The sequence below is a fragment of the Dromaius novaehollandiae genome, chromosome 3 (assembly GCF_036370855.1).
Source record: "Dromaius novaehollandiae isolate bDroNov1 chromosome 3, bDroNov1.hap1, whole genome shotgun sequence".
Lineage (NCBI taxonomy): Eukaryota > Metazoa > Chordata > Aves > Casuariiformes > Dromaiidae > Dromaius > Dromaius novaehollandiae.
The window spans coordinates 107980597-108005147 of record NC_088100.1 but is presented as its reverse complement, the minus strand read 5'-3'; the positions used below and the strand labels follow the sequence as shown (position 1 = coordinate 108005147).

The following is a 24551-nucleotide window of genomic DNA, read 5'->3' as shown; positions in this document are numbered from 1 at the left end:
GTTCTATCTAAGATAGAAGTTATCCAAATCTACCTACTTCAAACATTCTTTCTGAGCTTCTCAGGGTTGTCTTGTAACACAATGGCAGTTCAGTCTGTCTGCTTGCTTGCTTGTTTTGTTTGTTATTTCATTTAAACTCCTGAAGTAGAAAGACAGTTAGTCAGAGGTTCCAATGACATCAAAGGTTAATGGTGAGGTACTGAAAAGTGATTTGACCTTTTACATTTCATATCAATGCAAGTTTCATTCAAATGAAATTACTCCAGCTTATCAAAGCTGTCTTCAACAGCTGTGTGCTTGCCAAGTCTGTCTCCTACACTGTATTTACAGCATTTTTTATTTAGTTTTTCAGACTATGTTTATTTCTGTTGAGTATAAAATTGTAAACAACTGGAGCTCAAGCTTGACCAAACCTGACTACAAAAGCTCAGAAAAATACTGTATCATTTTTGTTTGCTATGCTTTTTAATCTTCACTGAAGAGATACTTACTTTCACTTGAAGCTATCCAGTAGAATAGTCAGAGTGAGTACCACTGGAGCAGAGCACACCAGTCTGGAATCTATAGCTTACTGAATTCAGCGTGAAGCTTTAATTAATGAAGTCTGGAGTGCTGTGAATAGATAGTAGATTTCATCATCAATTCATTCAGAATAGGACTATCAGGATTTCTTAATGTATCTGGAAGTTTCAAAACCATCTGCCAAAACAACGTAACACACCTAAGATACAAATAATTGTGCTTGGGAACACTCAGTTCATGGCTCAGGTATATTCACTATGCCCCTTCAAAGGCTTTTTCTGACTAAGGGCTTCAGCAGTGATGCAGATCAGGTGGTTGTATGTACAATGTTCAGAAAGAGAAGGGAGGCTCTAGAGGAGGAAAAGGCATAAGGCCAAACATCCTCAGTGTGACTCATGGATTTCAATGGCATTACAGCAGGATGAAAATAGACCACATTTACCGTATTAGGTCACCATGCTAATATCATTAATCCTGTGTCAGTGAAAGATTGCTCCCTACCATTCTCACATGCTTCACATCAGAGATTTATCATCAAGCCATGCAAAAGGCTATCTACCTTTGTGCCTATCCCCTTCCCTCAGTCAAACTTGCTGGAGTACTCCTAGAAAAGACCATCTTATAAAGGGGGAAATGCGCCAAAAATAGTATTAGCATTTTTCTAAGTGTCAACGAAATTTCTTATGGGTTTTGGAGTAAACTATCTTATACATGCCTCGCACAGTTTTATCAGGAAAATCAAGTCCAAGCTGCTCATTTCAGGGCTATATTCAGAAAACACACCACTAGCCAAGGGAAAGCTCTGAAACATGGCATTGCTCACTTCAGCTAAAGCCAAGATGAGCAGGTTTCTAGTTATTGCCATTTATTTTGCTCTTTACACAGTGAATATAAAAAGGAGGAGCCACATGGTCATCATGGGATCAAAATAACTGAGGAAGGCAACATCTCAAAGCCAGCTCTATAAAAACAGTTCTGCTCTGGCAGTTTTCAAGGCCAGATACCAGCAGAAAAGTGCAGTAGCACCAACCTCACACTCACAGAAATTCCGAGGCCATCCAACACTTAGAAAAAGATGGTAAAGTTTATATTTTACTTTTGATTTGTGACCTTGATGGGAACCATTATCTTTCTCCAAAGCAAGAGCGAGTTTTCAAGGATTGTAACTCTGTTTCAATACATCAGCAGAAAGGAATCATTCCCCCAGTCTGTTCAGAGTGAACACCCTCCCAATCACAGAGCTGCCATCTAATCGCCTCCCTCCTCCCTAATCACCTCTTGACATCCATCCCCTTGTTTCCCATTCATGGGGCTACACTGCTTCCCAGTGTCCTAAAATCACTCAGCTCCACATAACTCCAGAACCGTAACACAACTCTGCTGACAGGCATAGCTTCATCCATGCTGGAAATAGCTAGAGGCAGCAGGTACGCATTTCTGCATGCAGAAAACTAGATGGAAATGGTGTCCATCTTATTTTGTTTCAGCCACAGTAACAAATACTAGGAAATAGTAGTAATTTTGAATTAGGGACAATTTATAAGCTCTCAGGCTTTCACTGCATTTTCAGAAGAGAGATTAAAACCAACTACCAACTCTATATTGCCAAACTGCAATAGACAGAATTACGAGATCCGGTAGCAGTTAAGATAGCAGGGCTCAGAAATGATTTGAAGGTATTACTCAAACTAATTGATTAGGTCAATTTTCACTTTAAAATTTGGCAGAAAACTATTTCCTGAAAATGTGTATTTAAATTACTCTACATCATTGTGAAATCATCATCACCATTTGTTGTATATGACCAAAAGCCTTAAAAATATGTGCTAAAAAGAGGAGGTTATCTTAAACAGACTTATCAGACAATCAAAGATTTGGAGGAGGAGCACTGATTTATAGCAGATATTATTTGATGTACTGACAAGGCACCAGACTCAATCTCCCAGGTAATAGCAATCAGTCCTGTATTCCCATAAGACAGTACTTTTCAGTCTTCTTGATTTGTGCATCCTCTGTATAGTAAATTTCAGCCTCCTGACAGCACTCACTTTTCTTAGTTACCTTTCAGAGTCACATTAGAAGTATTAAGTAGACCCTTCCGGGATCTGCTGATCACTGATTGAAAATCACCATTACGAGATGTCAGTTATGGGTGTCATATTGTCTTAGGGAAGACACGGTAATTTACTCATTTGACTTATAGGTACCATAAACAAAAAGCAATAGCTTCTTTGATTCATTAAGAATGACAATTTTTCATTAAGCAGAAATGCACAGTGATACATCTGTTTTTAAGCACACTACCGAAGTTGTGAGATAGTAACAAAAAAATTGGACATGTTGCATTTCCATTAAAAAAAAAGTAAAATTTACATTTCAGATTTAATTCCCATGGGTTGCATCAGCTGGTATGGCAGCTTAAATTCATGCAGGAGAGAAGGGGGTAAATAAAGGTGATGTTAAGTCCATTTTCTTCTTGCCAAATCCTGGATCTGGTCCACTTCAGTATTTTTCAGAAGTTAGAGTAGCCTAACTATATTTCAGAAATTTGTGAAATAACAAAACATGGAATACTTTGTCAGCATTTGTACAACAGAAAGATGCAGTTCTCTCTGGAACAAAACTCAAAAGCTGGTGGTGCAGTATATTGTCAGCATTATAGAGAACTGAGATAATCAGAATGCAATTATTCAGATTAGAATATGGCTAAGAATAATACATAGTACATATAAAATACATATAAGCTTACAAATTATGCCCTAGGACTGTTTCTGACTGCCAGTATCTCTAATTTAAACTCCTCTGAGACAAAGAATATGACCAAGCAAGGCCTACTGATAAAAGTATTTTTCATTTTTAAGATACATTAAACCTTTTGTATCTGTATTTTTAGTGACCTAATGCTAGATTATGGTTTAAATAACTCCAGAATAATTAGAATTAAGCAGGAAAAATAAGGTCTAAAGCTACTGTAAAAATGACGTAAATACAGGTATTGATATGCATGTATTGTTCACACAGCTAGACTGCTAATGGGCTAGATAGACATAGATACAGATTTTTAAAAAAAATTTATTTATTTATTTTTTAACTCCTAGTACCTTCTGTAACCTCGGTCTGTAGGGTAACTCAGAATAAACTCTGCAAATAGTGGATTTACATCAGCTGGTATAATGGGAGAACAATCAGGCATGTGATGTTCACAGTTCTATAGGCTGGAAATCTGCATACTCAGCAGGCTAGACTGGAGTAACAGAAGACTGCCTGTTTATAAAGCATGTAAGTAACCTAAGGTAAGATGTAAATAGAACTGGGATACACAAAATTCAGAACTTTAACTCAAAAGATTCCATTCACTTACCACCTGAACTTAAAAAGCCTCTTACCTTTTTCTGCTTTAAGCGCTGAATTCCCCTTCTATGCTTGGTGGGGCACCACCGTGCTGGCAGCACCAAACCCCAAAAGCCTGTGCTTCACTGCTCAGCTCTCCTGAAATCCCAGCCCGGGGGGAAGCCTCAGAACATGCTAACACACACAAGGTCCTGCCATCTGCAAAAAGTAGTTTTGGCTGCTTACCTTCTTGAAGCAGCACCCATAATTCACCCATAATTTGTGGTCCAGGTGGTAATGGTACTCACCTGGGAAGGTGGATCTTGGATGGGAGTTGTATTTTATCTAGTAAACAATGAATTAAAGAATATAAAGACAAAGAATTCCATGAAGCAGGAAACAACTTACAGTTTCCTCCTTCTGGGTAAGCGTCCTGGGCAGTAGGCACTAATCTCACAATGTTTTCTTTCATTCTGATATCTTTAATCCCAATTCTTTTCTGCTCAAGAGGTCAAAAATAGGGCATCTATCTTGTAAGAGCCTATTTTCTTTATTAAATCAAGGTATAAATCTGTGGCTGACCAATGTGAGGTTTGGATTTAAAGGAAGTGGAGCACTCTCATCAACCAGAGATAGGAAGAAAGTCACCTGCTCTGAGTTTGGCAATAAAATATTGCATAGGACCATGATACTGTAGATCTATAAACTTCATTCATTCATCAAGTACTTTTAAACCCCACAACTGCTTTATTGTAATTCCATTTCAACCAGATTTCTTTTATCCAGATCAAAATCTGTCAGACACTGAGAAAACTACAAATTTTGAGTTTGATTATTAAAGGAAGAAAGGAAGAAAGGAAGAAAGGAAGAAAGGAAGAAAGGAAGAAAGGAAGAAAGGAAGAAAGGAAGAAAGGAAGAAAAGTGAACACTGACAGTATCCAACATGTTTCAGAATCTCTCTTACCAGCCAGTTGATATATAAAACAGTTCTCTTATTTCTCCGTCTCTGAAAAATGGATAATATCTTCAAAGTAAAAAATATCTGAGACTGGGGACAAAGTTTTATAAGGAATTTAGGGACAGATTTTTAAACTTGCTTAGTGTTTACAGATGTCTCTAGCTTTTTGAAATTCCACTTTTTAAAAAATATGTAACTTTAGGTGTTTGAATAAAAATAAAAATTTGGTTTTTAGGGAGACTTAGGGTAAAAGGGCATTGTCATCTTGCCAAATAGAATTTTAATGCATATAAGACTTTTTTTTTTTTTTTTTTTTTTTTTTTTTTTAAGATGAAGAAGTGACTGAAACTTCTTTAGCTTGCTGAGTAAAACACATGGGTCTAAATCTTTAAATCCAAATGGATGCTTAGCAACTGATCTCTGGGATGGGAGGCACACCAAGTTCTTCTGAAGGAAAATAAGGCACATGAGGCAACTTACTGAAGTCCTCTGGAGAAAACTGTACTGAACAGTTTTGTCTACCCTAAAAAGTAAACATTTAATTCTGCACTTGTACTGTTTTTCTTACGTAGCGTTATTTCGAAAACTTCTGGAGAGTGCTTAATACAGAACAGCTAGTTGGAGTAAATACTCCAACTAAAGCAGCATGTACCTCAGGTCTGCCATTTGATCATGTATCCTTGATAGAAACCATTTGTGCACAGTAAAAGTGGTTAAAAGGAAAAAACAATAAAACTTTATGGTTTTAGCCTATCAGTGTCTTTTTTGATTTAACAAGCACTTTCATTTTTCAGCTGCTATAAATATTAAACAAGAACCATGAAATCACCCTGGGAAGTATCACAGTTACATCTCCACTGTTTTCTTGTATGCTGTCAGCTCTTATGTTTAAGAGTGCCAGTGATCTTTTCATTCATCATTTTCACCCTTTTGGCCACAGTCTGATCTATTCTACACTGTAAACCAAGTTACAATATACATAGTGTGTTTGAGACCATATGCTCATCTCCATCTTATCTTCTAAACAGTATGACTAACCTAACAGAAAACGGTCTTTTGTAACTCATTGAATTATACCAGGAATAGCACCATTAAAATTAATAAACACCCAGCAGCATAGAATGGAATTGAGAGAACTGAACCTGAAGTTCTAGAAAGCACACTAACATGCATAATAAAGACAAACCACGCTGTTGGAAAATTGATTTTTTTTTTTTTTTTTTTAATGAAGGTGCATTACTACTTCTGAGAGCCCATATCTGCTTTCTTTCCCCACCATACAAAATATATTTGGCCATTCTTCCTGATCCCTCATTTACGTCTGGAACTCATTTCTACTTCAAGTTTTAACTTTATACCACAAACTGGTCTAAAATTCTAGAATTTCATGACTGAGTTATATAAGTGGGAAGAGAAATGGCTATTAACCTCTGTATTTATCCTACATGACTGTACCTGACACTGGAAGAAGACCCTCTGCAGAATCCAACTATTCTTCCTTTCCTAATCAAAAAGCACAGAAGTCTTCAGCCACTCTGGTGAAGTCTAACTGGGTTAAGAAAAAGACTAGGTTCCAGTAGTGAATGCTCTGGTGCTGTTAAAGAAATAATGGACTCTGAACAGCTAAAACAATCTTGATCTGGAAAATAAACATTTAATGTTCCCTTTATGTCTTATAAAACTAAGCAGTCCCCAAAGCATATTAGTCTGCATTTCCAGACACAGCGTGCAACGCTTTTTTTCAAATAAAAGCACTTGCTGAGGGCCCCATTCTGTACATGTACTGTGTTCAGAATTCCCACAGAAGCCACCAGTGCGGGCCTTTTCACCTGGCCACTTCTGGAGTATGTGCTCCAGCATATATGTTTACAATGGTAGGCTTACATTAATTTCAGTAACATTAACAGCAATAAGCAGCAAAAAGGGAAAACTACATTCTTAATCTGCAGTTCGCTATAATTCTAAGAAAAGGTACTCGAACATTAAGTCAAGTTTCAGCAGCATGTCGCTGAAATCATTTATCCCAGAATATGTTCTGTAAGCTGGAGCTTTAATAAATATTTTATATCTCTTTCTTACTTCCTTTTGCTAGTTTCACCTTTTTTTCTCTCCCCAACTCTTATTTCAAGTAAGATGTCAACTTCCCCTTGACTTTTAAAAGTACTATAAATTTCTTCTCAGCATAGCAAATGGAGTATAGAATATGCTGCTTTAGCTTAAAAAAAAAAAAAAAAAAAAAAAGTCTCTCCTGGAAAAGCTGGAACTACTGCAAAGGCATCCTGGCAAGGCCCTACTTCCCAGGGCCATAGCATTTTCCTTCTTCTAAACATAAACACATAAACCAGTCAGTTTTTGGCAGATTTGAACCGCACTCCAGGTAAAAAGTTTGAATCTTCATTACCAAGAGTGTGTTCCTAATCAGACTTTCAAAAATTCTTCAGAGCAAGGATAATTTGTAAGTATTTGGAAACACACTACTAAATGGTAGGCTTTACTGGAAAAAAATAATTACCACTAATTTATTTCAGGAAATATTTATATATTTTTATATTTAACTTAAGGATTATAATTATGGGACATATTATTCTGTATGTTGAGAATGCAAACCAGACACCCTTTTCGATTCCTCATCGGCACATAATACTTACAGTACCTGCAGACTTTGAATTCTTCTCTTTTAAAGAAAGTTCTATCATAAAACCTGCACAGTTCTGCAGATTTATCAGTATAATAAACACAGCCCAGCAGCTTTTTAAAAGTGCTAAAACATATTAACACTGAAACAAAACAGCAGTAGTTATAGAAATATCTGTTTTCGCAAACATGTACCACACTGACAACAGTAGACAATATCCAGAATTCTTCCTCTTTACGCTAGTTCAGGGCAGCAAGTTAAAAAAAAGGCTCTACTAATAGCGATGTTATTTTTTTGATATATTCTATATTATTTTTATTTATTATTATTATATAATAATATAACATGTATTATTTTATTTACTTTTGTTCAAAAGCTAAAACCATAAAGTTTTATTGTTTTTTCCTTTTAACCACTTTTATTGTGCACAGTTACTAATACTAATAGCACACCCAGTGAATTTGCTGGCAAAGACTGCGGTTGGACATCTTCATTTTTCTAAGACTGAATTACCTATCTCTTAGTGATCAATATCAGGTAAGTAAGCTTCCAATACTGACTCTTACTGTGTAATATGGCTCTCAAATCGTGCAATTCCACAGCAATCAGTAGCAGTTGGATGCATATAACTGACGCTTAAATTTATTCTAAGTAGGCATTTGTTATATTTTTGACAGAATTTGTTAGATTATCATAATAATTGAGCTTGGAATATGACTCTAGTGATGGTGCTTGACCCTTCGGGCCTATTGGGGCAGAGGGGAAAAGGGGAGGAAGGGAGTTAAGGCATGAGGGTACGACTACATTTTACAATGCACTGCTGCAAAGCTCCCTCAGAATGATGATCCACTCAGACTAATTTCCCTTACTGCACAAGGTTTAAATTAGTGTGGTATGTCCCTCCAGCACTGTACAAAAGGACAGAAATGATGAACAGAAGTGGAGAACCGGATGGGTAAGAGAAAATAGATGTGCAACATTACCATAGCATACCATTCCAGAGTATATTATGCCAATTTTCTTCTACACTGAGAATAAACTTCCAGTTAAACAAAATACAAACATACACACACTCACAGAAAGACGTTAAAAGGAACAAATAGCTGATATTTGATCATAAAGTTATTCTCAGCACTTTTTCTGAAGCATTAATGTTTACTATTGTTCATACAAAGAGCTAGAAGGATTCTTCATTTGTCTGCTGTAAGAGCTCCCTCTGTTGTTACAAAGAGCTACCAGAAAACATGCTCCATTAACATGGCATCTTTTTCATCTTCAAGTGGTGAATTTTCAAACACTCCATCCTGTGAGGTGATAATTGAGATGATTTCCTGAGATAACTTTTCCTGTTTATTCTCTGCACATGTATCTGCTATCTTCTTCCAGCCTTCTACTGTACAGACTGTATCATTTAGAATCATCTGTTTCGATGTATCTGAGAAAGAAAAAAGAACATAAAAAGATCAAGCTTTTGGCCTGATCAGTGTTTTTACTATTCATATTAAGCACAGTGGACAAATCACTGTTTTTCTAGCTAGACTCTAAATCCTAAGATTAAAGACTAAGGGGAAAAAAAAAAGATCAAATTAAAGACCCGTAAGAAAAAGAGTGTTTCTTTTAATTAAAAAGATTAAAGGCCAAAACTTCTGATTGCTCTCAAAATCTCTTCTGAAACGCATAAGAGCAATAGAATGACAGAGGAGCAGCAGACACTGAAGTTAAGGGCAGTTTACTGAAGCAAGACACGATAAACACAATAGATGCAAATAACTATCACTGGATAAAGAAAACCTAATTTTCAGAACTATTAGCCAAGAAAAATGCGTAAATCTAAAGGTACATCCAGGCAGATACGTATTAGTCTGTCTGCAGAGTAGTTTCAGGACTTGGTGCCCACATAGTTTGTTGCAGCTGTCCGCCTTTGGTTTGAGTTCACGTTGCCCAGAGAGCTTCTGTCTCGGTTTCTGGCAGCACGAGCCCCTCTGAGGACTTATAACCCTTGCCACAAAATAGAACTTCGGTTACTTTTTGTGTCCTAAGCAGGATGTACTGAGGTTGCAGGTTGGCCAAGAACCAGCCTATAGAGGCTCTACTAAAAGCAAGCAAATTGCCTGCACAGTTATTTTGGCAGCAGTGTTGCCCCAAGGAGTGCTCTGTGCAACAGTAGACTGAACCTGTGTGGGGAAGAGCAAGCAAGAGGGACCCTGAAATGTGATGCAAGTAACCCTCATCTCTGTGGGAACTTCAAAAGATGTGAGAATGTAAGATTTGACTCACTGTGAAGGAAAAGCTTTTGTTCAGACTCCATTATAAACCAGGAGCACCACATCCAGAGTGATTTATAGGCTGAACTGGGATTTGAAATAAAATTTCTAACATAGGAAATTACTATCATCTCTCCTTGTTTACCTTTTGTTGCTGGATACAAAGATGTTTTGTTATTTCCCAGTTGGACTGAGAAGCATGGTATTTTTAAAACTTCACAATAAAAGTTTGTAATTAACATTTTGCTGTGCTTACTTTTCTTGCTCATTTCCTCCAAAAGCTGAAAGCCATGCTTTTTGTGATCAGTTGAAATAAGAGATAGTACTGTAGACCCCATGGATGAAAGTGGTGGGTTTCTAAACCACTCTTGACTGAGAGAACATACGAATTCTGTGGTAGGACAGTTTTCCAGTAGAAATAAGTAATCATCTAAAAATCAGATACCAAGATTATTAGGTATTTGCAGATGGTCACCTCTCCCCTTCTTCACCATAAATGAAGAAAACATCTGTACTCTGCTCTCCCCAAACACAGTGGAAAAGCTAGTGTGAGATCAAAATCTAATCTTCTACTGGAAAAAAAAAAATTAGAAATCTCATAAAATAAGAAAATTATCCAACACCAGAAAAGAACTAAACACCAAAAAACCTCCCTTAAAATTATCTGGAATAGAGTCAGGAAACAAAAGAAGAATAGAAAACTATAACTTAACTGAACAATAGCCTAAGCAAGAACACGTATAGAAGAAATGAGGATACAGTCAGAAGACAACTAAGTAGAACAGAACATAGAAACAAACACAGGGCAAAACTGATATGGGAATAAACTGCAATACAACCACAAAAAAAGGCTTTTTTTGCAGTTAGTCTGCTTACACAGAGACAGCACATCCCAGAGCAATGAAGGAACAAGTTCCTTCTTCAAAGGATTGACCCTTTCCAGGAGTACTGCAAACCATAACGAAACCTACGTTCTGACCAAGTTCATGAATTAACGCTCTATCACAAAAGGGAGAGAACTCAGGAGGTAGAAACCCTGGAAATAAACATTATTCCTTAATCTTTTAAATGATCTTGAAATTGCAGGCTTGCTATAGTTCAGCTATGACAAATGTGGTCAACCTTAAACATGATTCTTTTGGAGAACCAAATCAAAAATGTAATATACTGGTGTCAAAAGAAATGGTATTTTATGGTATTTCAGAGACATAAGTTGCATCACAAGAAAAAAAAAAATAAGGACTACTTTCATATCAAATACCATTTGTCAATTTTTATGTTACTTGGTTGAGAGACCACGTGGAAACAAAGACCGAAAATTCCTAGCAGGGTTCAAATGTTATAATCTGCTTTACTGTCATCTTTCCTGAGATCTGTTTCTGCAATCTTTTCACCTTGTTTAGTTATTTGAACTTCAGTAAGATTAACGTAATGCTATCGGTATCTGCAGACAGACTTTGCATTGATATAACGTCCTGAAGAGCTTATTTGACACACTGAAGTGTCTCTTTTTGCCTTTCGGTAATGATTTGATTAATGAATTCATGATCACATTAGAGAGGTCCAAATTAACCTTTGGTTTTGGAACTGTAGCTCTGAGAATTCCTACAAGCCATCGCCTCCTCCTAGGGTCCTTGGCAAATCGTGGGGATTTTCAAGCATGCCTATCAGAAGAAATTCTTTATTTCACATGTGCTATGTAGCTTCCATTCTTAAAAACATGCATGTATTGACATTATGATAAAATACATAGGGATATTTTAATAGAGCACTTGGGGGTCTTGTTAGACTTAATGGTAAGAAGGCTGGAGACCTGTATTCACTTCAAATGCCTTCTATACAAGTGTGGTCCAAAATGTCACTGTTCAACCTGAAAAAAATACATGGTGGAACAATCATGAAAGACATTATGAGTGCCTTATTATTTACCTAAAGAAAAATGCTTGAGTTGCCGAATATAATCCACTGCTGTATAAATTTGGCCCTGCTTATACAGGCACAGAGCAACTTTTTTTGTGTACACCAGACTGATCATACACAGTCTGAGCCAAAGCCAGGCATTTTGACAAGCTGCTGGGTTCCACTTTCCCATAGTCATAAATCACATCTCCTAACACTTCAGAAAACGTCAGCCTGAAGAAGACAAGGTAATAAAATAAACCGGTATTACTAATATGCTTCACAATTTCAGATTATTTCAGAATGAGCTCACACGCAGGTGAATTGTGTATATGGGTGTATGTTTGCATGTGTAAGTATTAGATTATACCCCTTCAGCTCTTCCACACTTCTGTCCCTCTTACAGTCCTAACTCTATTTTTGAGAAAGCAGTCTCTTCCTTCCCTTCTTTGATGTCTCAACTGCAGCAGTGAGAGCTCTGACAGCAGTGAAGGCAGTAGGCTCTGATGGGACATTTCTTTCAGTGCTAACCTCAGGGCCAGTCCACTGCAGTCAGGAGGAACAACCGCAGCCTTTCAGTATTGCTGGACATAGGATACTCAAGGAACTAAGCTGCTGCTTACTAACAACGCATTTAATAGTATGTCTCAGTGCGATGATGTAACTAGCTAGGTCTAATTACTTTAAGAATGATGATGATTTCAGTACGCTGAGAGAGCCCGCTGTAATGGTTCTTTCACATGGGTAGGACAGGTTACGGGTTAGGACTGAGACAAAGGTGATATTTAGATCCTGGCAAAAGACAGTTTAGAATCTGAATTCAAAACCAAAATATGGGCTAACCTTTGAGAATACTGTTGCTCTTTTCAGGTGGTTTTCAGCAGAGGGGAAACAATTACAGCTAATCCAATACCAGACTGTTCTGGTGGGATTTTCACCATTTCAAACAAATCTACACTGTATTAGAAAACATATCTCTGACAGCTTCTTCAAAAACAAAAATGTAGAGACAGACTCAGTTCAAAAAATTCAAATATGATTGTATCCTATTCCTGTAAATGAAATATATAGGTCAAGGGCTGGTATAGGTTTTACAGATTAAAAATGTTTTCAGTGTAATTGTGTTCAAAACTGTAGATCTCGCACTGACAGCAACAATAAAATGAAAGATATCAATCTTCCACTAATTACAGTTTTTTCATCCACAGAAGGGTGTGAAAATCTTTTTGTATAGTTTTTAACTACAATGCGAGAGAAAAGAGGCTTGAACAAAACTGGAGTCTGCAATGCTGTAACAAAAGCTGACAGCAAACGAAACAAAATGCATTCTGCAGAGGTAGTTGTTGGTATTGTTCATTTGGTCTATGCTCATAGTGAATTTAAGATTTAATAGTGGATTTAATAACAGAATCAAAAGAGAAATCCATTAATACATTTCTGAGTCTGTTTTGTTTGAGGGATTTTAATTTAGAGGAAAGGGAGAAAAGGCAAAGCCTCATGACTTGGGGAGGAAAGGGGGATGGCATAACCCCCTTATTTACCTCAGTGCAGAAAAAACACCTACCTTTGCTGTGTAATCCAGTGCATTACTATATTTAATTGTTTTTCAGACAATGCACATTTGACTGCATCCAGACTTATGGCTGAATTTTGAGGCAAACCAGCCGCAGTGCTTGAGTTAATGAGAGTCTCAAAATATGTCAGTAACAGGATATTTCTTCCTTGAAGACAACCAACAGCTAGAGAGATAAAGAGAAAAGTCATTGGTTGAACACTCAAAAAAGTAGCTTTCACCATTTAAGACTTCTTAAGTTTTAATCTTTATTTGCAGATACCCATTAAAACCTTTGACAACATTCTTACTAAATCTGTCATTTCAGCTGCTATGTTATTCACTCCAAATTAAGGTTGCTCAAAACTGAAGATAGAGGGTTCATGACAATACTTTACGATTTATAGGTAATGGAAAAAACTCATAGAGATGTGTGCATCTTTAAACCATCTTTCTAGTGAGAATGTAGAGCATTATACTGGGAAGGCCTACCTATCTCTTCGGAAATAAAACACCTTTTGTTAAGGTTACAAAAAGCTAACCGTAGACAATCAGAAAATCATGTCAGCTCTATAGTTATTAATAAAGATTAGTTTAACTTAGAGAGCCCTTGTTTTTGCTATTTTATTATTACCGTTTATTTCTACTGCAATAGCGCAAATTAGGGTCACATCCAATTCTGCAGAGATATAGGCTATGATCCAAAGCATTTACAATATAATGTTTGAATCCTACAAAAATGTGCTTGCTTACTTTCAGAGTTATGGTAGCATAAGTTATAGGTGTGGTGCCACTGAAATCAGTAAGACTCTCATATACTTGAAGCTAAGCGCATAAGCACATTTTTGCCAGATCGCAACTTGCCATAGATTCATAATCTGATTTGTAATTCAGATCTCAAATACTAGCATATCACAGTTCTTCTCTCGGTTATTGCCTTTGAACTTGAACAAAAGCCAATAAAACATGCACAGAAAAAAAAAATGTTGATCTTGTAAAGTTTAGCAATGCCCCTAAGGCTCGTTCCAGAGGAAGAACAAAATATTCAGCTGCTTCAGTCTCTGTCATCACCAACATCACTGAATTTTATGTTTCCAAATGCAAACCAAAACGTTGACAGGAGGACTAAACTATAAAAGACGACTTTGCATTTATCTGGGGTATTTAAAAATCCTGATTACTTTTTATAAACCTAAAATTGATACAGATTTCAGAAACTAATTTCAATAAAGCTAATTAATTTTAATGAAACTAATACTGCTTTATGGCTCAAGAAGCTAGGCTGTCTCAAAAGGCTGTCTTAACACACAGAACAGTAAGGACTAGAATTTCAAAACAGTGGATGCACTTCTGTTCTTGAATATTGCACATAATTTATCAGTAGGAATAAAACAGGTTTTAGAACTACTGTAAGAACAGCTTTATACTGATCACATCTGATCTGCACTAAACAGAGGAGGTAACAGGAATTTATACTTCTGCAAACCCTGAACCCCAAAATGATTGAGAAGATTCTGACTGTAACATAAGGAAGTCTAATAGCTGGTCATCTTTCATCAACCAAATCAGTTCTGAAAGCTGTACACCACAGTTTATGTTCCATTCTCTCCCTTAACCCACCACCTACCCCAATACCTTACCAACAACAAGAAAAGCAATGGCTGAGAGTCAGCTATCTCCTGTTTTGCACCTCTTTGTCAAATGTTATGGACATTCCCTAAGGAGAAGAAAAGCCCTACAGTTTTACTTATCTTCAGTTAGATTGTTAAGTGTAAACCTCAAACCCACACAAACAATTCTCATTTGATAAAGACCAAATTCCTAACCACTGAAATGACTAAACTGATACCAACTAAAGCCCTCTAATAAGCAACCCAGCTACGTATTTCCAGTAGAAATTCTCACATTCAAGTTTCCTCAGAGTTCCTTCATTAAGGAGAATTCCACTAGAAGAGTTTGCTGCAGAAGTTGCTGCAGCATCACACTGACCATTTGAAAGTAATTCACTGAACCTAGAAAGAGAAAGGAAAAAAAAAAAAAGGAACAAGATCTATTGCAGGAATACTAAATAAATACACTATATATGTAAAAAGGTTGGCTGATGAGATAGTGATCTAGTCAAGAAGCTCAAACACTAAAAAAACAGCAAAATGCTGTGATAAAGATGTACCAGATTTAAATGTATCTATTTTAAAGCTTTTTAAGAAGCTTTGTTTCCCTGGGCATCTGATTGCCTTTCTTCTGCCTCCCTACCTAGTACTTTGGATGGTGTCTATTATGAGAACTGGAAGGGTGTTATCAATGGGGAAATCTTACCTAAAAAGAGTCACAAAAGGAATTTAGAAGAAGAAAAGAAATGGATGATGCTGAAAGAAATGGTGTTGGCTGAGAATAGGATAGGAAAGTGAAACAGAAGGCAATCCAAACTGTAATATGCAAGGCCACACAAGTTAACTGAGTAAGGCAACAGAAATTTGTCCTGTGTCTGCCTAGAATTTGTTGACTATATTCCTTAGGAACTAGCTAAGCACAAAGTATGCAGCACTTCCTCAAAGGGTAGCCAAGCTACCATTAAAGTAGATGCTTCCACACAAAAATCATATGATGTAGTGCAAAGTAGGGACACAATCTTGCTTCAAATAATTAAGAGAAGACAAATGACACCATTTCTTCCAACTACAAGCAAATAATAGTGATAGCAGCTATTAAATGCCATCATCCTGGGTATGTTGCCTGTGTCACCAACTGGCCAGTACCTTAGACTTTCTCTCAGCAGGCTGACCCATTTCACTCCAAGTGTCAATTTGCAGAAAAAGGCTACTTGTTTCAGAATTGGAAACAGAAATCAATTTATATTTCAATGTGTCTTGTACAACTCTTATTTGCGAGGCACTTACATAATTCATCAATGGCCAAGAATAAGAGAGTTGTTTCTTTTTAATGGTTTCTCTGTCCAATTCTGGGCTCCCCGGTACAAGAGACATTGAACCACTGGACAGAGTCCAGCATAGGGCTACGAAGATGATCAGGGGACTGGAGCATCTCCCCTATGAGGAAAGGCTGAGAGAGCTGGGCCTGGTTAGCAGGGAGGAGGGAAGACTGAGAGGAGATCTTATCACTGTATACAAATATCTGAAGGGAGGGTGTCAAGAGGATGGGGCCAGACTATTTTCAGTGGTGCACAGCGACAGGACAAGAGGCAACAGGCACAAACTGAAACACGGAAAGTTCTGTCTGAATATGAGGAAAAGCTTCTTTACTGTGAGAGTGACAGAGCACTGGAACAGGTTGCCCAGAGAGGTTGTGGAGTCTCCTCTGGAGACATTTAAAACCTGCCTGGACACGCTCCTGTGCAACCTGCTCTAGGCGACCCTGCTTGAACAGGGGATTGGACTAGATGATCTCCAGAGGTCCCTTCCAACCTCAACCATTCTGTGATGCTGTGATTCTGTTACATAGCAGGCTATATGAGATGAGTTGATGATCATCCTCTGAATTTTTATTATCAAAGGATTATGTATTAGCAATGAGATCTAGGCACCTAGAAGTAAACAACTGCATTACTGGGATTTTCAAAAATATCCAATGCCCAATTTGCATCATGTATCTGTACAGTTTTGAAAATCTTTTAAGTTAAATGTTTTCATCTGTAGGTACAGAAATATATTTAAAATTACCTTGTCAGCATTTACACCACAAGGAAGCAAACAAATCAGAAGCATCTCAACAGCTGGTCTTTTCAACTTTGGTCACAGAAAAAGGGCCAAAGAAGAGCCTCTGAGTTTGGATCAAGGTACAAAGTAGAACAGTGTGCTGAAATCAATGACGACTGATGATTTGCTTCACCTTTTAAGCAGATAAACAACTGACAATGTGCAAGGCTGCAACTCCAGCAAACACCAAAAGGGTCAGGAAAAGCAGAAAAGCCTGATGTGTCCAGGAATGACTGAATTCAATATGCTATATTAACTGCAATGTTGTAAACTGCTAATACAGAGCTATACAACCATATTCTTTTTACCTTTCAAAGTATTCAAGCAAATCTTCAGCCACTTTACTATGGACATCAAGAGCTGAAATATAAACCATGGTAGGATAACCACATTATTACCCCAATGAGCTAATGAGAGTTAAAATTGCTAACACCCCCCCCCCCCCCCATATAGTTAAGACATAATTTATACTGAGGATATTTTCTTGTATTTTTAAAAAACAATCAATCTCACTAACAGGATGTTTGTTTAGGACACACCTTTCACTGCATCAGTTAAAATTTAAGACAGTTTTAACACCAGTGCCCTCAATCAAAATTGCCAGAGACAGAAATAAAAGACACCATCCTAAAGACCAAACTTTTTGTCCACTACAGCTGATTATCTAGACTCATATTTTCATTCTTGATAATACTGTCATTCAATTTTTAATGATTTTACCTCTTTCATCATTTTTATTTTCCACAGTCTGAGAGAGGAGATCTTGCAGGGTGATAGTTTTGGCTGATTTTGCACAGGCAGAAATAACATTTGCAACTAACAAAATTCTAGTACATCTATGGATAATTAAAGAGGAAAACAGAGGAACTCAGTACAGTTACATCAACCAAGAAATATTCACATAACAGTATCAAGAATATCTGTATTAAAAATTGATTCATGTACTCAACTTAATGCACAAGACAAAAAAAAAAGGATATGTGACATTGGGAATACATCCAAAGTAAAAATGAGAATATACTGCAGATATGCACTTGTACCTGAGCTTCAGCTCTTCTCTTTTTGCTTCAGCTGTATCTCGTAAGGTCATTAAGTGCAACAGTTCTTGTTCTAACTCGATCTTTTTATTCCAAGGGATGTATTTTATTTCCCTTTCTTTTTTCAATTCTAGCATCTTTCTGTCTAGCTGAGCAAGGTTTTAGAAAGAGAATCCAAGTTGAGCGATTCTTCTATACTGAGACCTGTGGGAGAAGAAAATGCGTTTCACGAGCTCCTGCCTGCTCTGTTGTGAGTCTCTTCCAGGTCCTTCTTTTGGGACACAGCCCTACTATAGGGACACAGGCCCCTTTTGGGCCACCTCAAGTCGCAAGAGGCAAGAGAAAGAGAATATCATCAGACCTCTGTATTTTGTCCTCTGTTTCTTCCCTAACAACTCCTTATAACTGATTTGCTTTTCTGACTGCTGTCAAGTGCTGAGCTGACATTCAGTCTCATAGGGTTCTCCTGCATTTCTTCACATTCGGCTCTCATTCTTGCCATCCTGAATACCTCAGTACCATCAGCAAAGATGACATACTTTTCTAGATCATTTATTGGCATGCTAAACAGTATAGATCCCCCGCCTCCATTATGAAAACTGACCTCTTACTCATACTCTCCATTTCGTACCTTTTAAATATTTATTTATCTAGGCAAAGACTCTCCCTCTTATCCTATGGCTGCCTAATTTCCTTCAAAGACTTTCCTGAAGCCTTCTGAAAATTCAAGAACATCATATCACTTACATAATCCTATCCTTTGAAAGAACTCTAACAGATGTGCAAAGTAGGACTTCCCTTAACAAAGGCCGTATTCACTCTTTGCAAACAAACCGTGTTTATCTGGGCATCTATTTATTCTGTATTTCTTCTCAATTTTCTTAGTTTGCCCTGTTTGGATCTTAGTCTTCCACATCTGTGATTCTCTGAATCTCTCCTGGAGTCCTCATTTCAAATGGGCATCATATTTGCCATCTTCCGGTCCTCATTTAAGACTAGCAGAATATTAGATTTACCTGGGATGGGCTTAGCAGAATTAACTGTTTTCCCTGGGGTGTCAAAGTTTTTAGAGGATACCTTTCTTATGTTTCTCAGTATCAGATTTTGAATTTTTGCAGAATTCTTCTCAATAGCCTTTATCCTGAAAAAGGAAACAGTTCCTGGAGTTTTGGGGTTTTTTTTCTCCTCCCTTTTTACACATCAGACTGCAAGAACATCAGGACCAAAAACTGTTGAACTGGGCTTGCCATCATACTGTTCTGCTGTTCTCAGTAAAGCCTGTCCTCTACTTTGCTACATTATTCTATTTGAAACTGCATATGGCAAGGTAACTGTCTCTTTTGAGAAGCCTATCACATAAATAGAGCTAGATAACAATACTTCCTAAATATAAGACTAAACTGAGGAAAAGAAAGTAATCCATTCTCTGTTCTCTATTTCTCAACCTAATACAATGCATTTTAGCAACAAATGTTCACTTCAAGGCTATACTCTTTCTACAAGTGGAGAGAATTTGCACATTTAACTCACAAGCAAAGCCTCCACTAACTTTAACTGAAGTCTGACCGCACAAGAATTAGTACTGGGATCTGATGAGCAGAAGTCTAAAAACCAGACTTTAGCAATGGTTTACACAATCACTGGAAGCTTCCATACAAGAAAATAAGAATAGAACCATTTAGAAAAATGTATGTGTGAGAAACCAGCAATGACTAAATTATTTTATGCCCTAAGTAAAACAATACATTTTCCTCTAAACATTATTAGAGATAACTTACTTGTCTTCAATCTCCATTGCTCTTTTCCTGTAGTATAACAGAGTTGTGGGCTCGGATGCCAGAACTTTTCATCTCCCATGAAGAAAAAATGCATTCTTTTGGCCATTCTTGATTGTGGCAATAAATGCCTCATATTCCTGCTTGATTGAAATCAGGATGTTCTTGTATGCAGTAACATACTCAATTATCTGTAAATGTATTTTTGGATGCAATATTTATACTGAGATAATTAACATAAGAAAACTCTCTGGAACTTTCTAATGAGCATTATAGATTTACAGTAAAATAACTATGCAAAAATAGTACTTCTTAGACCAAGCTCCATAGTGCTGCTCTAATAAAAAATAAGTCCCCCATACAAATAAATAATACTAAGTTGATGAAAATATAGAAGAGCTTTACATGGTAAGAGACAGGCTCCAAACTTCCTTCAGATTCAATAACCACAAATATTATTAAAATTAAGGCAATCATCATTTATTTAGACAGCTGCAGACACCATTTTCATGTAACAGAAGATACTTTCTCCAGACAGGCACTAACTCTCCTTAACACTTACAGGTGCGGAAAACCAAAGGAGCAAGGGCTGTGCATTTTAATGGCTTAAAATATCAGTCCAACTCCAGATTTAAAAGCACATCTGGCAGTCCTTATTCCTAGATATCTGGAAAATTAGCTGTGCATGAATACTCCTCCCCTCCCCCTGCTTTTTTTTCCTTCCCGCCTTGGCATCTCCCATCTCTGTGGCTGAAAAAGGCAAAGAGAATCAAACAGGCAGGAGCAGGAGTCCTTCAAAAGCTTCACCAACAGCCTTTCAACCCAACTGAAGAGCAGTTAATATTAGTACAGGGGATATGGTGCTTATGTCATGATCTTTTTAGTTAAGTGGGAATAGGTTTTCCCCTGTTTTAGGACAATTTTATAATGTTTTATCATTTCAAAACTGCCATAAAATTAACACAGGTGGTTATCAAGCACAAATCCTACTATAATGTAATTTCTGCTGGTATGAAGTCATCATTATGGCTTCTATCTGACTGCAGCATACACAGAGGACATACATGAAAAATGGTTGAGAGTCTATGACACACCAAGCCTTGATCCCTACAACAATGCAAACAGGCCACAATCAGTCTGACTGCTTTTACCTTTTTTCCCAGAAGAAAAAGAAGCATCAAGCACTCCTCATTTGTTAGTCTTGCCCATTATTCATTTACCTGGAAAGTACTTGTTACCTTGTCAAATGCATTTCTGTATATAATGTAATACTCCTCAGGTGGTACGTGCTCAGTACAACCCACTTTCTCAATTTCAGTCAATATATATCTTTGTGTGCTCTCCAGAAATCTCCTGTCTTTCTCAAAAACAACTGGAGGCAAGACAGAACATTTATCTGCTCCAGTGCTATGGTTTGGCATAGCTGCCTAGGACCTTCTTCGCTTACAGAAAGCATATGCCCCTTGCCTCCTTTGTTCAACAGGTGCCTCAAACCAAAACCTAGAATAAAAATTGAAATTGTTACCATAGCATCAGCTAGTACTCATGTATTCAAGCAACAGTCTTCATCCATTCTGCTTTAGCCCTTTCTCTAAAATATTCAACTCACAAGCAAGAAAGTATCTCCTAATAAACCATTTCCAAATAAACATAAACCTCAATGCTGTTCTGTTCCTAACTTACCTATGACCCTCCCAGTTCTAAAAATATTTACTCTTAAAACCCAGATATACTTGGCCTTGACCTTGGGGAACCTACAGTTGGCACGTGGCTGTGGGAACAGGCAGTTTTAACCTGCCTCCACAGGTCTGAGCCTAGGTGAACATGCAGATCCGTGCGATTTCCCACCGCCTCCCGGAAAAACAAGACGGGGGGGGGGAGGGGGGCGAAAAGCCACCGTGAAGGGCAGACAGCACCTCTACAGAGACAACCCTGGCCCATACACCTACGTGCACGTACGCATATACGTATATAGATAGATACAGGAGGACACGGGGCAGAACGAAGACCCACACCGCGGCGCTCACAGCGCTGCCTCACACCTACACTACCGCCCCGAACTCCTCACCCTCCAACCGCCGCCGCGGCCGTTGGTGGCAACCGGCGCGCGAGGCGCTGCGCGGAAGAGCCGGGCCCGGTGCATTGTGGGAAATGTAGTTCCCCTCCTGCCTACGCCCGGCTTCCGCCTACGATTCCCATGAGGCCCCTCGGGCGGAGGGCAGAAACTGCACCTCCCAGCAGTACTCAGCGCGGCTCGGGGTGGCGGTGTGCGTCGGGAGCTGTAGTCGCGGCGCGACGCGGCGCAGCGTGCCACCCCTCCTCTGCCGAGGGTGGAAACCCCGTGCGGGCCGGCGCGGCGCTCTTTCGGGGAGCCGCCATTCCGCGAGCAGGTCGCTGGTGAGGCCTCGTTCCGCCGCGGCGCGTGGTGCCTGGGCCCGCCGCCCCTCACCGCCTCGCCATGCAGATCTTCGTGAAGACCCTCACGGGCAAGACCATCACCCTCGAGGTGAGCCGCCGCGGGCGGGCCGCGAGGCGGTGCGATCCCGGCGCAGGCCGGGCGGCATCCCAGGCCCGGCCCGGAGCTCGCGTGCCGCCGCAGCCGGCCGGTGCCGCCGTGTGCCGGGAGAGGCGGCGCCGCCGTGGCGCGCGGGCCCGCGCGTGCTCGGCTTTCCTGGCTGCCGCGGGGAGGTCGGATCAGCCCCGCGGCTCGAGCGGCCTTGGCGGCTCGGTTGGCGAGGCCCAAATTGCTCATGGCTCTCTTCCCTTCCCGGTTATTTAAAAGGCCAAGTGCGGCTTCGGTTGTGAAAATACGGTCTCTGGGGTGTTTGTTTTTTTTCTCTGTATAGAACTGACATCGATTTACTGGTGGCAGTGAACAGGTGAGGTAGGATGTGGTGTGTAGGTTGCACTCAGCTTCTTACACCACATCAAGATTTACACTAACCACATACATTTTTTCCGTAATCTTTAACGTTATCATTTTGTTTTATAACAGGTTGAGTCTTCTGATACAATAGAAAATGTAAAGGCTAAGATCCAGGATAAGGAAGGTAAGTTCAAAATGCATTTTTTTTTAATTCTCTTTCCACTTTGAGTGGTGTATTTCTTCTGCAGATTGGATTGCCTGGCTCGCTTTATTTCTTATTTAATCTTGATTTATGTCATTATTAGGAATTCCTCCTGATCAGCAGCGATTGATTTTTGCTGGTAAGCAGTTAGAAGATGGACGCACACTGTCCGACTACAATATTCAAAAAGTGAGTAGAAAAAGATCAATGGAATATTATAGTAGTACAAACTAGCTAGTATTACAGGAGCAGACTGACATTTGCTGCTGAGCCTAAGAAGTGCTTCTGGTAAACTGAACTACATTATTTAGGTTTAGGTAGCACTTCTAACTTGGGAAATACTGATGCTAAGACTAGACCTGTCAGTTGCTGCAGTTGAGGGTGTAGTTTCAGGACAAAAGTTAACATCTTTAATAGCTTCCACTTTCATTGCTTCCCTTCTGTCAGCTCCTGGTACTGCTTGCTCTGTGGTGAGCTAATTTAGGGAGCTAACGTGAAAGCTACTGCTCACAGATTGACTGCAAGGTGAGGCCAAATGAGCAGCCAGTAGAAAGGAAGGAGGATAGGATTATTTTTTGGCAATAAACAGCTGACAGATTGACTTAGTTGCATCATGAAACTGCATCCTGCATATGTTAGAATCAATGTAGTTGCAATAAACTTTACAGTATTTGAACCATTACGGAGTTTGGGATGCTGCAGCACGCAGTTCACTAGAGTTTGTTCATTTGCAAACTTAGTAGAAAAAAATCTTTTTAAAGCTTTTCTAGTTGGCTGGAGCTTGAAATCTGCTACTGAAATACTTTCTGTAAGTTAGAGAACAAGCCTGTGTAAATGCTACTCCTAGCTCGAGAAAGAATTCTGAATCTATGTAATATTTTACAAATAGGAATCAACTCTTCACCTTGTGCTGAGACTTCGTGGTGGTGCTAAAAAAAGAAAGAAGAAGTCTTACACTACTCCCAAGAAGAACAAACATAAGAGAAAGAAGGTTAAGCTTGCTGTGCTCAAGTATTACAAGGTAAGCAGAACTATTTCTAGGGGAATTTGGTAAGAGCTTAGCTCTCAGTAAAGCTGGGGAAATTCACAGACATTGTGCCATGCAGTAACAGAAAGGGACGAAAGTGTTACAAAATATGAGGGTAGTGTTGTAGGCATATAACTAGACTTCATAGAGCCTGGCACATTTGAAGTCTTTCTGTTTGCAAATACTCTCTCTTAAATAGCAGAGAAACTGACAGTTGCCCTCAGGCACTTCCAAAACTTTGCTTTGGGAAGTTTGTGACAATTACCACAAAAAATGCTTTGCCAAAGAAAATACTGAAAAATCACGGGTGCCAAAAGGTGGTGAGTTTATATGAGATACTGCCTCTTTGCAGGTGGATGAGAATGGCAAAATCAGTCGTCTACGCCGAGAGTGCCCTTCTGAGGAGTGCGGAGCAGGAGTCTTCATGGCTAGCCACTTTGACAGGCACTACTGTGGCAAATGCTGTCTGACATACTGCTTCAATAAACCAGAAGACAAGTAAATGTACTAGACAATAAAAATCTGAAGTTCTTTATGGTTTAAGGATTTATTTCTCCTTTTACCGTATTTCCTCTTCATTGATAAGCGAGAGGAATCTGCAAAACTTTGAATGTTGATTGCCAACTAGGGTTTTCTGTACTTTGACTCTAAAACTGAAGCAAGAAGTTCAGTTTTCTAAACAGCTGCTTTAGGTAAGAGACTTTATTTTTCTTAGCTCTATAATGCAGCAATATACTAAAATGGCAGAGGATTCAGCTAAAGAGACTTATG

The 24551-nt window shown here is 38.7% G+C and overlaps 2 protein-coding genes across 2 annotated transcripts; one reads left to right on the top strand and one right to left on the bottom strand.

Moving 5' to 3' along the window:
- Nucleotides 1-4576: 4576 nt before the first annotated feature.
- Nucleotides 4577-21840, bottom strand: CLHC1 (clathrin heavy chain linker domain containing 1). The gene is given in 14 exon segments (XM_064510182.1): nt 4577-8880; nt 9966-10139; nt 11639-11735; nt 11737-11842; nt 13173-13347; nt 15066-15172; nt 17182-17233; nt 17594-17709; nt 17914-18070; nt 18073-18114; nt 18927-19051; nt 19689-19876; nt 20897-21185; nt 21754-21840. Coding segments are annotated over 13 exon segments (1752 nt in total). The 5' UTR covers nt 21107-21185; nt 21754-21840; the 3' UTR covers nt 4577-8677.
- A 149-nt stretch (nt 21841-21989) lies between these two features.
- RPS27A (ribosomal protein S27a) lies at nt 21990-24323 on the top strand. Its single transcript, XM_026108015.2, has 5 exons — nt 21990-22191; nt 22681-22735; nt 22857-22942; nt 23643-23774; nt 24133-24323. Exons 1-5 carry the CDS (start codon nt 22144-22146, stop codon nt 24280-24282), a joined length of 471 nt encoding a protein of 156 aa, XP_025963800.1. The 5' UTR covers nt 21990-22143; the 3' UTR covers nt 24283-24323.
- The last annotated feature ends 228 nt before the right edge of the window (nt 24324-24551 follow it).